The 13,967-nt window shown below is 47.7% G+C and overlaps 1 protein-coding gene and 1 long non-coding RNA gene across 5 annotated transcripts in view; one reads left to right on the top strand and one right to left on the bottom strand.

Annotated features, from left to right (window-relative positions):
- Positions 1-7,504, bottom strand: part of LOC140074884 (uncharacterized) — a 65,547-nt gene extending 58,043 nt beyond the window's left edge. For both annotated transcript variants that reach the window (XR_011849304.1, XR_011849303.1), the window contains exons 1-2: positions 7,368-7,504; positions 4,373-4,426 (exon numbers count right to left, since the gene is read on the bottom strand). This is a non-coding gene — a long non-coding RNA (uncharacterized lncRNA). The remainder of the gene's footprint in view (positions 1-4,372; positions 4,427-7,367) is intronic.
- Positions 7,505-7,677: 173 nt separating this feature from the next.
- CREBBP (CREB binding protein) overlaps positions 7,678-13,967 on the top strand; it is a 29,398-nt gene continuing 23,108 nt past the window's right edge. For all 3 annotated transcript variants that reach the window (XM_072120159.1, XM_072120161.1, XM_072120158.1), the window contains exon 1: positions 7,678-8,670. In XM_072120159.1, the coding sequence (XP_071976260.1) occupies positions 8,583-8,670 (88 nt within the window). In that variant the 5' untranslated portion in view covers positions 7,678-8,582. The remainder of the gene's footprint in view (positions 8,671-13,967) is intronic.

Genomic DNA, 13,967 nt, shown 5'->3' with positions numbered 1-13,967 from the left:
TATACACAAAAAAAGGTAAATTTCTATAAACATTATCAGCTGGGTGACTTGGTGTTACCAATGGGTATGGTCACGTGCTGCGTTTAAAAGTGCTAATGTGCCTCGCGCCAATCGCATATGCGTTTGCAGTGAAACGCATGAGATCTGTAAACGTAGCGTGTGGCCGTAGCCTAAAGTTGGCCAAAATTGGGGCATTTTCCCACATTCTGAGCTGAATTGGGCAGGAATGATACTTATTATCAGTGGTTGGACCCCCACTAATCAAACCTTAGTGTTATGTCGTCATCTTATGAGATAGACCTTTTATAAGGGGTAATTATGAATATACAAAAAGAAAATGATCACAGTAACCACCCTATTATGTTGCAAGGTGACTACAGGACTGTATTAACCCCTTGTGTACATGCTAACTGAATGCCAGGGGTCACATAACCACAGGGGTGTCATCCTGTTGTCTCTATGGAATCACGTGATGGCTGGCTAACTCCCAATGTAGTAGAGCTACAGGTGATTTCCCCTCGTAACTGGGGCCTTGATATATTATGACTACTTGGTGGACAAAACCACATGTTCTTATTAGTTGACACAGAGAATGGACCAGGAAGAAGACAGCGCTGTTCTCTGTATAGTGGTCAGACGAGGTTACTGCACATCGACTCCCACTCATTGCACTGTATAGTCATTTCGGTTTTGGCCACGTTTTATAAGTGAAACGTGGTTTGTGCATCCGACAAATTTATCCAAACACAGTACAAAGGGGTTTGTAACAGTGAATCCATCTAAGCCATACTGAGCTCCACGTGATGAACAGAGACTCAAAGAGCTTTAAAATGTGAAATATCATGGAGATCAGGCCATAAACTGTGTAAATCGCATATATAGAGTCGGCCTGTAGCTATGATCGCACCGCCTAGGCCTCATTTCCTAGCTGGTGTAATGTCACAGGCATACCACTAGGTGGCTCCAGCTCACCAGTAATTGCATTGTGATCCGGCATTTGGCTTCTAAAATGATTGTTTAGTGCGCACACGCTGAAGGTCATATACAACATACAGCAATGCAGAAACATGGCGCAAACACATTACTTTACATCACAGATCCCTCTATTCTTCTGCATTTTACAAAAGAAAAGTCGAGTAGCACATACTTGATTTTGATGGTAGATTTCCTTTAAAGGGGTTTACCAACCAAGCAAGTGAGACCGTATCCACAGGACAGGGCTTAACTTGCTGATCTTGTGATCGGTGGGGGTCTCATCACTGAGACCCCCACAGATCACAAAAATGAGGAGTCCCAGGTACCTCCAGCGGACCCCTCGTTGCTCCTGGAGAAGAGTGGAGCAGAAGGCCGCACATGACCGTTCCACTCCATTCCACGCTTGGTAATCTCCATCAGCTACATAATTGGAGCAGAACGGACATGCGCAGCCGTCTGCTCCATTACACTCGGGAAGCGACAAGGGGTCTGACGGAGGTACCTGGGACCCCATCGGACCCCTTGTTCTCATAATATGTGGGGGAATCATCACTGATTCTGTGGATAGGGCCTAACTTGCTTGGTGGGAAAACCCCTTTAAAGGGGCTTTCCAGCTTAATGATAATGACCAGATCAGATAAGTGGTGATCTGACACTCTGGATCACCCTCCTCCATTCCTGAAATGGAACAAGAAGAATAGCTCCAGTCGTGTAGAGTGGTCAAGATGTAAACTATAGAAAGCTGTGCTTCCTAACTTTACAACAAACTTTAGGTTAGTTAGGAAAAAGTGCCTCTTTCTTCACTTATCAGGCTCTTTTCCTCCTCCCCTTACTAAACTGGCTTTTAATACAAAATCTCTCCTGGATTTGTCTGGACTGAAAGAAGTCTACGGAGAAGAGAGGGGGAGGAGGAAACAAGTGAGAGAGGAACGACACAGCCGTTGACAGAAGTAGCTTGAGCCAATTAGGACTTGGGGCCCATCCAGTTTGCAGATCGTGGGGTCCTGGTAGTACTGCCCCCTGTGCATTCAGACATTAATGGGCAAACATCCAGTGACTCTAGGATTTACAGGACTGGGTTTGTTCACATGGAGCCTCAGCAGCCGTCTCCATATCTTCTGTTGCTGCTGTAACGAGTTACGAGTCCAGTACATCACATTCCTTCATGTTCAGTACATTTCCCTCAAAGGGAATTATCATGTCTTGTCTGCACCAGAATATACATTAACAAGGTTTTTTTTGTTTAAAAAATGGTGGCTAAATGTCTGATCGCAGGTGGCTGGACTACTACAATAGGCAGAATGGGGGACAGCATGTCTCACAGAAGTCCACAGAGTTCAGTACGAAAATCCTGGACACCCCAGGCTGTATAGGACAGTTAAAAGAAATTTACTACCAGGATGAAGGATTGTAAACCAAGCACATGCAGGTGTGTGTCCCCTCTCAGGATCTGCTCTGTTTTTTTTCTCAAGAGGCTTTATAAATTATGCAAATGAACCTGAGGGGCTTCAGACTTCATCTATAAGTCCGGAGACCCCCAGACTCATTTGTATAATTCTAAAACTCTTTTCTTTGTTAAAAACAGGGCATAGAAGATCAGATCCTGCCAGAGGAGGAAAACAAAATGTAAGTGTAATCCTTGCTCCTGATGCTAGCTGTCCTTTAAGGGTGACTTGGGGTCCTCCAATACTCTGATTTCGAGGGGTCCAGTCCCAGTAGTCAGTCTACCTGCAGTCAGAATGGCCATACACTTTAGATGTTTCCCCAACTGGGGATTATAGAGACAATAGGGAAAAGAGTGCTGCTGCAATGGCCCGAAGGCGCCTTGTCAAACCCGATATGAACTCTGCGTCCTCAGGATGTTGAATGAGATAAATGCAATGACTATAACACACTGCTTTATACACAGGAGTCCTTTAAAAGGTCCTCCTAAGGTCCTTCAGCTGCAGCACTACATTGTACAGTAGACAAAGGTTCTGTGTAAGGTAAGTGTGTGACATTAAGTGTGTGTCTATCATATCTGTCTATACATTATAGGAACATTGCAGAACTACTACTCTTATCCTTGGGCGCAACACGGTACTACTACTCATATCCTGCATGAATGGGCAAAGCACAGTGCTAACACTCCTATCCTTTATATATGGGCACAGCACAGTACAACTACTCACATTCTGTGTATATGGGCACAGCACAATACTACTACTCATATCCTGTATTATATAGACACAGTACTACCACTCCTTTATATATGGGCACAGCACAGTACAACTACTCATATCTTGTATGTACAAACACAGCACAGTACTACTACTCCTATCCTGTATATATGGGCACAGCACAGTACTACTACTCCTATCCTGTATATATGGGCAAAGCACAGTACTACTACTCTTATCCTGTATATATGGGGACAGCACAGTGCTACTACTCTTATCCTGTATATATGGGCACAGCACAGTGCTACTACTCTTATCCTGTATATGTGGGTACAGCACAGTACAACTACTCCTATCCAGTATACATAGGCACTGCACATTATAGTACTACCACTCTGTACACATAGGCACTGCAAATTATAGTGCTACCACTCTGTACACATAGGCACTGCACATTATAGTGCTACCACTCTGTACACATAGGCACTGCAAATTATAGTGCTACCACTCTGTATACATAGGCACTGCACATTATAGTACTACCACTCAGTATACATAGGCACTGCACATTATAGTACTACCACTCAGTATACATAGACACTGCACATTATAGTGCTACCACTCTGTACACATAGGCACTGCAAATTATAGTACTACCACTCTGTACACATAGGCACTGCAAATTATAGTGCTACCAACCTGTATACATAGGCACTGCACATTATAGTACTACCACTCAGTATACATAGACACTGCACATTACAGTGCTACCACTCTGTACACATAGGCACTGCACATTACAGTTACTCATATGCTGTATACAAAATTGTATACAAATTGAAAGTGTTTCTGATACTGATCTGAACAGTAGGTGGCTAATAATTACAAATTAAAGGGTCCCATCATCGTCAGTTAAATTACTTGGGGGACTGGGTTGTTCTGTCCCGTTGTGATGCAACATTTTAAGGACAATTGGGGTCTGAAAGTTCCCCATGGGCCTGAGGCAGAGGTGAGTATGCTGAGCCACTCTTCCATTTCCTTCTATGGGAGTCCCAGATGGCCAGCAGTCTGGTAGAGCATGCCCATCACTGCTCCCCCTACCTGAAGCTCTTGTGGGCACGGGGTCCCCAGAATTGTTATTTAGAGCTAGTACCAATGACCATATAAAAAACGATTCCAAAAAAAGTTAATAAATGGGGCGCTCACAATTCTTATTTTTTTCCCATATAAACGTATACCTATAATGTTTTCTACTGCTCCCCGAGGATCTTGAAAAGGTCAAAAGACTTGGCCTGAAAAAGAGAAGAAAATCGACCAAAATTGGTTTAATAATATATTATACAATATTACACTGCAATAAATTTGTCCCCATTATTACAAGCACCAGGGCTAGGCATACTAGGAAACCCACTACTTCACGAATCCTATCCGAAAGTATGGCTGCAACCATAATATAGTAATTCTGCAATTCAATGCCATGTCCAAGTAACATTGCCATATACTGTCTAAATAAAAAAAGCCTAAATAACAAACTTCTCATCACGAATCTTATAGCATTGACATGTACTGGCCAGACAACATATTGGGGCTCATTTACTTACCTGTCCGACAAAGTCCCCCGAAAGGGCATTGTCCGACGATAATGCCCTGTGCCGCAATGCACTACGATCGTGCGCCCGATATCCTGCATGTGTCGCTTCCCCGCTCAGGTTCACCTTCTTCTTCCTGGTGCATGTAAATGCTTGATCTTCTGACACAATTTGAAAGTTAAATCCTGCGCTCGGTCCGAATCCGTCGGATTGTCCGACGACACACCCCACAATTTCTGTTGCATCAAAGCCGATCAAAGCCGCACCACAATCCCCAGTTTAATAGCTGTCACAGCTGTGCAAATCCCGAAAACGTTGGAAAGTCCCACGAAAGTGCATGCACCGACCCTTAGTAAATAAGCCTCATAGTGCCCACATAACAGCCCGCTAGATTGTTGAAATACTACCATACGATGCCCTAATAAAAGTGCCATCCACTGTCCAAATAATTTCCTAACCAAATAACAACCCTGTACATTGTGAATATAATTGTACCATATAATGTCCAAATAAAAGTTCCATACATCGCCCGGATACCAGCCCAGTGCATTGTGAAAATACCGCAATACTCCATTGACAATGTAACTACTGTTGGTGCCTCATACTTCCTTAAATAATACCGCCATACACTATGTCTTATTACTAAGATAGGTGGTCCTAAAGCCCCCCGAAATTATCACCCATCATGTAAAGTCATAGTGAGCATCATTCCATGAACTGAGATATAGTAAGAAGGAAGTTAGTGGTTACAATGCGCCATAAGTTTTTATGATTTTTTTTTAGGGGATCCAAAGGTTTGACACATTCCCACCATCAATCAAATCTTTCCCTCATTGGGATCTGATTATCAGTGTATACATCATTGACATAAGAGGATGTTGATTGTTGGAGAATTTATACTATATACTATAAAAACTTTTTTACCCGTAAATTTGCTGCTGGACGACGACTAGTGTTACACGTCTATATGTCTTGATGCACTGCCGACTGCACCATGTATAGGAATGTATATCTTATAGGTTCTTCTAGATCAAGACTATAGGGTTACAAGGTGGAGTTGATGGACCAGCGTCTTTATTTTCTATGATTCTATGGAATATGTGACCATGAATTTTTATGGATGTCACTGGTCCGCAAAATGAAGCTTGTCATTGTTTTTATCACGGACCCTTGTACGTATGGTTACATTGTGACCCACCATGTCATCCTGCAACATTGTATGTAATGTAACTAAAGCGACCCCAAAGAAGTGGCGAGTGGGACCCTCATCAATACTCAAGTTTGGTTGCAAAGTTGCAGGATGTCATGACAAAGTGTAAATGCACGATATGTGTTAAAAGTAAACATCCGGTGGCAGGTTCTTGTAATAGATAGCGGCCGTGTTCTTTATTTTAGTGGCCCCAATTAGTAAAAATCTTGTCTTATATATATATTCAAATTTACTTGGGGCGTGGAGTAGCCATGCGGTGGAGCGGGTCTTTCGATCCCTTCTATGGTTTCTCTTCAGCTACAAAGACGCAAACTACTGCGCATGCGCGCTGACGAGAAGCCATAGAAGGGAAGTATTACATCCTATTAGGTAGATCCACGATGGTAGGTTTCCTTTAAAATTACAACTAGATCTCATCCCATCTATAAAGGCTCTCTTCTGCCAGATGGTGCTGGTGGATCAGAGATAGACCTATACGAAAACAAACATGAATGTCCCATAGGCATTATACCTCCGACATTGGATCCCCAGCTGTACCAGGACTCGGTGAGACATCTGCTTTCTACTAAACACACTAGGAACATTAGCATTTGTTTTTTTGGCTTGTTCTGCGGGACATACATGTTCATGTTAGCATAGGTCTTTCCCTTCTGCACCAGCATCATCTTACAGAAGAGGCTCTTTATAGAAAGTGTGGGCTAAAGTTGTAATATAACACATATTAGAGCTCGTTCTGGATGCACTTTAGGCTGGGTGCGCATCACACCAGCGACGACCCCAGTGGCTCATTTAGGAGCTCCGCAACTGGATGGATTGTCCCTTTTGGCCACCTTCCTGATCTGACTTGGATATTGCCGTCATAGTTGCCATAACTTTACTTTCCTACACAGAGTTAATACGGCTACATTCACATTCATCGGATTTGATGCCGATTTTGAAATAGTATCTATAATAAAGTCTTTATCAAATCCGACCTGTGTGAACGATTCCCTACAATATCCTCGGACTTTGGATTCTGCAGTATGGAATGTGGATACGTTTGGATAGTGAATAGTGGATACGTTTCAGGCCGCGTTCACATGTTGCATCTGAATTGTCTTTAGAAATGTAGCGTGGGGGAACTTCTCCGATCGAATGCTTGCAATCGAGAACAAGCAACATGCGTTTTCCGGTTGCAAGTGTTTAGGTCTAAATGCATTAGCAATGGAGAACAGGGTGCACATTAAAATATGACTGTAAAAAAAAATCTGATCGTTCAGAAACTGCAGAACTAAAAATGTGCAGAGAGTCTAAGGCCGTGTTCACACGTAGCGTTTTGATACAGTAAGAGACCAGATTGTTATTAACTTTTGAGCATCATGGTTTTCTATTTTGGAATCCAATCGGTGTAGTCGTGACAGCTTCTATACAGTGTATACTGGATGGTTTCCTCACCGTGGGCCCTTGTACCTGCAGCCATGTCACCCTGCTCCATCATCCCCAGCAGCCCCGACCTCTCACATCCCACCTTCATCCTCACACTCTGGGCGTCGCCAACCAAACGTAAGCAGGAGCGGCCAACCAATGTAGGCGTGCCCCGCCACTCCCTTCAGGCGTGGCCGGCCCCGCCCCTCCCCAGCAGGCTACGTGCGCGTCCCCACCCACCCCGCTGCTTCCAGCTTCATTCTCCACAGCGCAACGTGCCCCCCCTCTATTCTCTCTCAACCCCCCTCCTCCCGTACGTGCTGTGCGTCCAGCGTAGCCACGCCTCTCCTCCCGCCGTCGTAGGAGAGGAGGAAAAAAAAAAAAAAACTTTTTAATTGAGGAATCAACAGCCGCCATCTTGTCGCGGCTCGGTCAGCGCCGGAGATCTCCGGGGCCGTGCGAGGAATCCGGGGGAGGAGAGGGCCGGCGGGCAGCACAGCGGGGGACAGCTTCCTCTCCCCCCTGGAGGAGACAGCGGCTCGTCATCGCCATCCGGGGCCCCGTGCGGAGGCGGCAGCGGCGGCTGCTCGCTCATTGTTTTCCCTCCCCTCCCGGAGGAGGAGGAGGAAGCGGCCGCACGGTTGCGTGGGCGGGCGGAGAGAACCGACAGCGGAGGGGGAGGGGAGCAGAGACCGAGGCCTGACGCAACCTCCCCCGCGCAGGGCCTACCCCCGGCCTGACACCCCGCACGCAGCACTTTTGGGGGGCTGGAGCCCCAATATTTATCACCCCCTTTCGGGTTACGTTTTGCAGGAGCCGTCTCTAGGGCCCTTCCCAGACTCCATTAAGGGTCACAATTTTTGGGGTGCAGTAATTTTTTTAGGGGACTAGTTTTGGGGTTCCCGGCTGCTCTTCGGAGGAGTCACCAGCAGGGGGCGCTGTGATCCCAGGCTGCAGCTCACATTGGAGGACACTGATTTGAGGGGGAGTCCCGGCTGGTTTTGGGGTGTCGCCCTCGGATTATTGGGGTGCTGTGTGTTGGGGTCCCGGTTGCTGGGGTCGGGGGGCTCTGTCCTGGGCCCCCCCGGGATGCAGGACTCGGGGGGCCTGTAGTAGTATCGGGAGAAGCCGGGAGGGAGGTGGTGGCAGGGCCGGGGCACCCTCCTCCTCCTCCCCTGCACGCTGCTCCTCCTCCGGGGAGGGAGTCTTGTCTGTCTTCGGTGACCGATCAGTAAAGGGGAGAAGATGGCCGAGAACCTGCTGGAGGGGCCGCCCAACCGGAAGAGACCCAAGCTCAGCTCGCCGGGCTTCTCGGCCAGCGCGGACAGCACAGGTAGGAGAGGCCGCGGGCCGGGCCGCACTGCAGGCCGGGGAGGGAGAGCGCGGGAGGCCGGGGATGTGCATGGGCCCGCACCGAGGATGCAGGGAGAGGATGTGCCCATGGAGGGCGCTGTGCTGTCTGCACCTTACATGGGGCTGCTAGCTGTGATGTGCTGTGGTATGTTACATGGGGCTGCATGTGATATGTGGAGATTACATGGGGCTGCTAGCTGTGCACATCAGGTAGTGCCTGACTGTGGTATATTACATAGGGTTCCCTTTGCTGTGTGCACCTTACATGGGGCTGCTAGCTGTGCACATCAAGTAGTGGCTGACTGTGGGTGATGTGCTGTGGTATGTTACATGGGGCTGCATGTGATATGTGGAGATTACATGGGGCTGCTAGCTGTGCACATCAGGTAGTGGCTGACTGTGGTATATTACATAGGGTTCCTTGTGCTGTGTGCACCTTACATGGGGCTGCTAGCTGTACACATCAATTAGTAACTGACTGTGGGTGATGTGCTGTGGTATGTTACATGGGGCTGTGTGTAATATGTGGAGATTACATGGGGCTGCTAGCTGTGCACATTAAGTAGTGGCTGACTGTGGGTTTTGTGCTGTGGTATGTTACATGGGGCTGCATGTAATATGTGGAGATTACATGGGGCTGCTAGCTGTGCACATCAGGTAGGGGCTGACTGTGGGTGATGTGCTGTGGTATGTTACATGGGTCTGCATGTGATATGTGGAGATTACATGGGGCTGCTAGCTGTACACATCAATTAGTAACTGACTGTGGGTGATGTGCTGTGGTATGTTACATGGGGCTGCATGTAATATGTGGAGATTACATAGGACTGCTAGCTGTACACATCAAGTAGTAACTGACTGGGTGATGTGCTGTGGTATGTTACATGGGGCTGCATGTGATATGTGGAGATTACATGGGGCTGCTAGCTGTGCACATCAGGTAGTGGCTGACTGTGGTATATTACATAGGGTTCCTTGTGCTGTGTGCACCTTACATGGGGCTGCTAGCTGTACACATCAATTAGTAACTGACTGTGGGTGATGTGCTGTGGTATGTTACATGGGGCTGCGTGTAATATGTGGAGATTACATGGGGCTGCTAGCTGTGCACATCAAGTAGTGGCTGACTGTGGGTGATGTGCTGTGGTATGTTACATGGGGCTGCATGTAATATGTGGAGATTACATGGGGCTGCTAGCTGTGCACATCAGGTAGGGGCTGACTGTGGGTGATGTGCTGTGGTATGTTACATGGGGCTGCATGTAATATGTGGAGATTACATAGGACTGCTAGCTGTACACATCAAGTAGTAACTGACTGGGTGATGTGCTGTGGTATGTTACATGGGGCTGCATGTGATATGTGGAGATTACATGGGGCTGCTAGCTGTGCACATCAGGTAGTGGCTGACTGTGGTATATTACATAGGGTTCCTTGTGCTGTGTGCACCTTACATGGGGCTGCTAGCTGTACACATCAATTAGTAACTGACTGTGGGTGATGTGCTGTGGTATGTTACATGGGGCTGCGTGTAATATGTGGAGATTACATGGGGCTGCTAGCTGTGCACATTAAGTAGTGGCTGACTGTGGGTTTTGTGCTGTGGTATGTTACATGGGGCTGCATGTAATATGTGGAGATTACATGGGGCTGCTAGCTGTGCACATCAGGTAGGGGCTGACTGTGGGTGATGTGCTGTGGTATGTTACATGGGGCTGCGTGTAATATGTGGAGATTACATGGGGATGCTAGCTGTGCACATTAAGTAGTGGCTGACTGTGGGTTTTGTGCTGTGGTATGTTACATGGGGCTGCATGTGATATGTGGAGATTACATGGGGCTGCTAGCTGTGCACATCAGATAGGGGCTGACTGTGGGTGATGTGCTGTGGTATGTTACATGGGGCTGCATGTAATATGTGGAGATTACATGGGGCTGCTAGCTGTGCACATCAGGTAGGGGCTGACTGTGGGGTGTTGTGGTATGTTACATGGGGCTGCATGTAATATGTGGAGATTACATGGGGCTGCTAGCTGTGCACATCAGGTAGGGGCTGACTGTGGGGTGTTGTGGTATGTTACATGGGGCTGTGGCGCCTGTGCATGTGCGTTATGCGGGGCTGACTGCGGAGCGTGTTATATACTGCAGTGCATTATATATATGACAGGCTTATGACACAGGGATGACTGTGACACATGTATGTGCGTTACGTGGGGCTGATTTTGGCATGTGTGTCCACACGCTACATGGGTTTGGTGTGATGTGTTATATATGTGTGTTATTTATGGCTGGCCCCGACTGTGACACGTGTGTGCGATACACCGGGCTGGCTGCGCAGCGGGTGTATATGTGTTACGCGGGGCTGGCTGCGCAGCGGGTGTATATGTGTTACGCGGGGCTGGCTGCGGAGCGTGTGTGCGCGTTACGCGGGGCTGGCTGCGGAGCGTGTGTGCGCGTTACGCGGGGCTGGCTGCGGAGCGTGTGTGCGCGTTACGCGGGGCTGGCTGCGGAGCGGGTGTGCGCGTTACGCGGGGCTGGCTGCGGAGCGTGTGTGTGCGCGTTACGCGGGGCTGGCTGCGGAGCGTGTGTGTGCGCGTTACGCGGGGCTGGCTGCGGAGCGTGTGTGTGCGCGTTACGCGGGGCTGGCTGCGGAGCGTGTGTGTGCGCGTTACGCGGGGCTGGCTGCGGAGCGTGTGTGTGCGCGTTACGCGGGGCTGGCTGCGGAGCGTGTGTGTGCGCGTTACGCGGGGCTGGCTGCGGAGCGTGTGTGTGTGCTTTGCGTGTTATGTATGGCTGGTTATAGTAGGTTACATTATATATAGGAGCTATGACTTGGGGGTGACTGGATCATGTACAGTACATGGCACAGACTAATATTACAGGGGTTTGTGATATCAGTTATTACCTAGGACTGTGCATAGAATAGAGTGTTATACATCACATACGTCTTCTGTTTCATCTCTACAGCTTCTATTTGGGCAGCTCCATTGCACACCCTCTCCGTAGTGTCTCTTGCCCACTAGTGAGTTTGGTCCAAGAAAAATGCTCTTTGCGCTTGTAGGATTTCCCGGACTAAATCATAAAACTCCTGTAATGAAGTGTCATGCCGGGCCGGTCCAAACAAACTCACTGGTAGGCACGTGTCCTTGGTTGTCTCCCTGGTGGCTCCAGTATTGTGCTCCATGATCCTCCTGCCCGGGTCCCGCTTTGTGGTGTCATAGCTCTGGCCTGTGTTCACACATGGTGCATTTATCGAAGAAGGTTCTGTACGTCCCATTCATTCTACAATCCATGCTGCCGGGCAACACATGAACCTGCCCTGAATGTAACACACATCATCTTTACTGTGTCTGATCACTGGGACCCTAAGATAAGGGGTCCCTAATGATTTATGTGTGACCACCACCACCATTCTCTCTGAAGGAGAGCTGTACTTGGCCGTCTCCTCCAGTCCCTTAGCGGTGAGTAGTTACACAGGCACATAAGGTACTTGGCACCCCAGCTGGCAGACTTGGGCTATGTACTGGCATTATGGCACATATGGTCTGGGTGGAATGGATTCCTGTAATCCTGAAGATTGTAAAAACTGGAAATTGTATTGGATGTTTATGGTGTTTTCTGTATGAATAGTCTGGTGAGTGATACAGGATGGACTGGAGCAAGAGGCCTCATGCCTGACCTGTTACCAGCACAGGGTGGCACCATATGGCAGGAGCGGGTATCTCTTATGCTCCTCCATTATAGGACAGCGTAATGTAGGGTGAGGTGTAGTTTTTGTAGAATGGTAGATCTAGTGATCTGTAGTCTGTATTCTTCATGTTCCTCTTCTGATGGCTGTCACATAAAGGCTACAAGCACAGGTATACGGGCAGGTATACGGGAGGCAAGCAAAGGTCCCGTGCACCTTCCGTGGTGAGATCTGCTCACACTCGCTGATGACCCTTGGAAATGACTGCCCAGGGACAGGACCTGCTCTATGCTTTGTGTCTCGTACAGCGCGGGGCTCTGCTGAGCCCATAGATGAGGACGTGTTTTAGCTGTAGATAATACGGATATTGCGCGTCCTCATTTGCATGCACTGGGTAAATGTAACGTGGACAGTCGTGTGGTTTTATAGCGTTATCCTACACATGGCTACGACTCTGCAGCTACATGTGTATAAATGTCTGCACACCCTCGGCACTGTATGACTGTAGTAGATTTCTGCCTCGTGTTATAGATCCTTCATACTGTACATCTAGGAGCCTCCGCTTTCATACAAAGACCTATATGTTCCCTTTCATGTTGTACTTTGCCAATATCCTGAGCGTTGCTGTGGTACCATATGGAGACCCCATATGGAACTGTATTGTCCTCATTAGTTCTGTCAAATCGGAGTAGTTAAGGGATGGGCACAGGGCGGGTTATGCCCACTGTAGGAATATGATGTGGGGGTCATGTCTTTCAGGTTTCCTTTCCAAATATATATTGAAGCTTCTTATTTCTGCCATTAACGCTGCTGTTATCTAATGAAGTCCAGCCTTATGTCTGATCTTATGGAAGAGTTTTGGCTACAGACAAAAGCGGGGTTTGGTGGTTGAATAGGGATTGTCCTGGACCTTTAGGTTGACCTTTAACCTCTTGACCACTTATACTTTTTAAGATTTGAGTTGTATACAGGTGATGATATATAAAATAATTGTCATTGTACTCACTAGATCATGATTTCTCTATCGCTTGTTGTAGGACATATAAGGCACCTCCATATTATAGGATAGCTACTAAAATGGGGGAAAGAAAAGATCTGGCTTAGCCCATACAAGGTCTTTGAAGTTCCATGTGTGACTGTTACCCAGAGTGGCACTGATAGTTGGCATACACTGGTCACCGCTATACCAGGGCATAGAAAGCGCCCATAAGCTTAAGTGGTCTCAGATTTCATATAAATGCAGCTTCCATCAGACTATGTTCACAGGCGCAGGCAGTGCTGCAATGTGCTGCAAACCAAACTGGTGCTTTTTCATGATATAGAAATTCTAAAGAAACATCACTTGGGAATGTCCCATTTATACGATGGAAATATCTATTTGCAGGAAGAATAAGAGGTTCGGCACCATCCAGAGTCCCATTATGAGATGTCTGCAGAGGGGACCCCTCCTCGCTGAGGCCTTTCTGAGCCATCACAGTTTTGGTCCCCCCTTCCCTTGATTTATAGCCGCCCCGGGCTGGAGGTTCCTGCACACAAAGGGAACGTAACATGGTTGTCTTTGTTGTAGAAGTGTGCGGCGGACTCCACCG

The sequence above is a fragment of the Engystomops pustulosus genome, chromosome 8 (assembly GCF_040894005.1).
Source record: "Engystomops pustulosus chromosome 8, aEngPut4.maternal, whole genome shotgun sequence".
In the NCBI taxonomy this organism is placed as follows: domain Eukaryota; kingdom Metazoa; phylum Chordata; class Amphibia; order Anura; family Leptodactylidae; genus Engystomops; species Engystomops pustulosus.
Note: the sequence above shows the minus strand (reverse complement) of the source record. Positions and strands in the feature narration are given on the sequence as shown.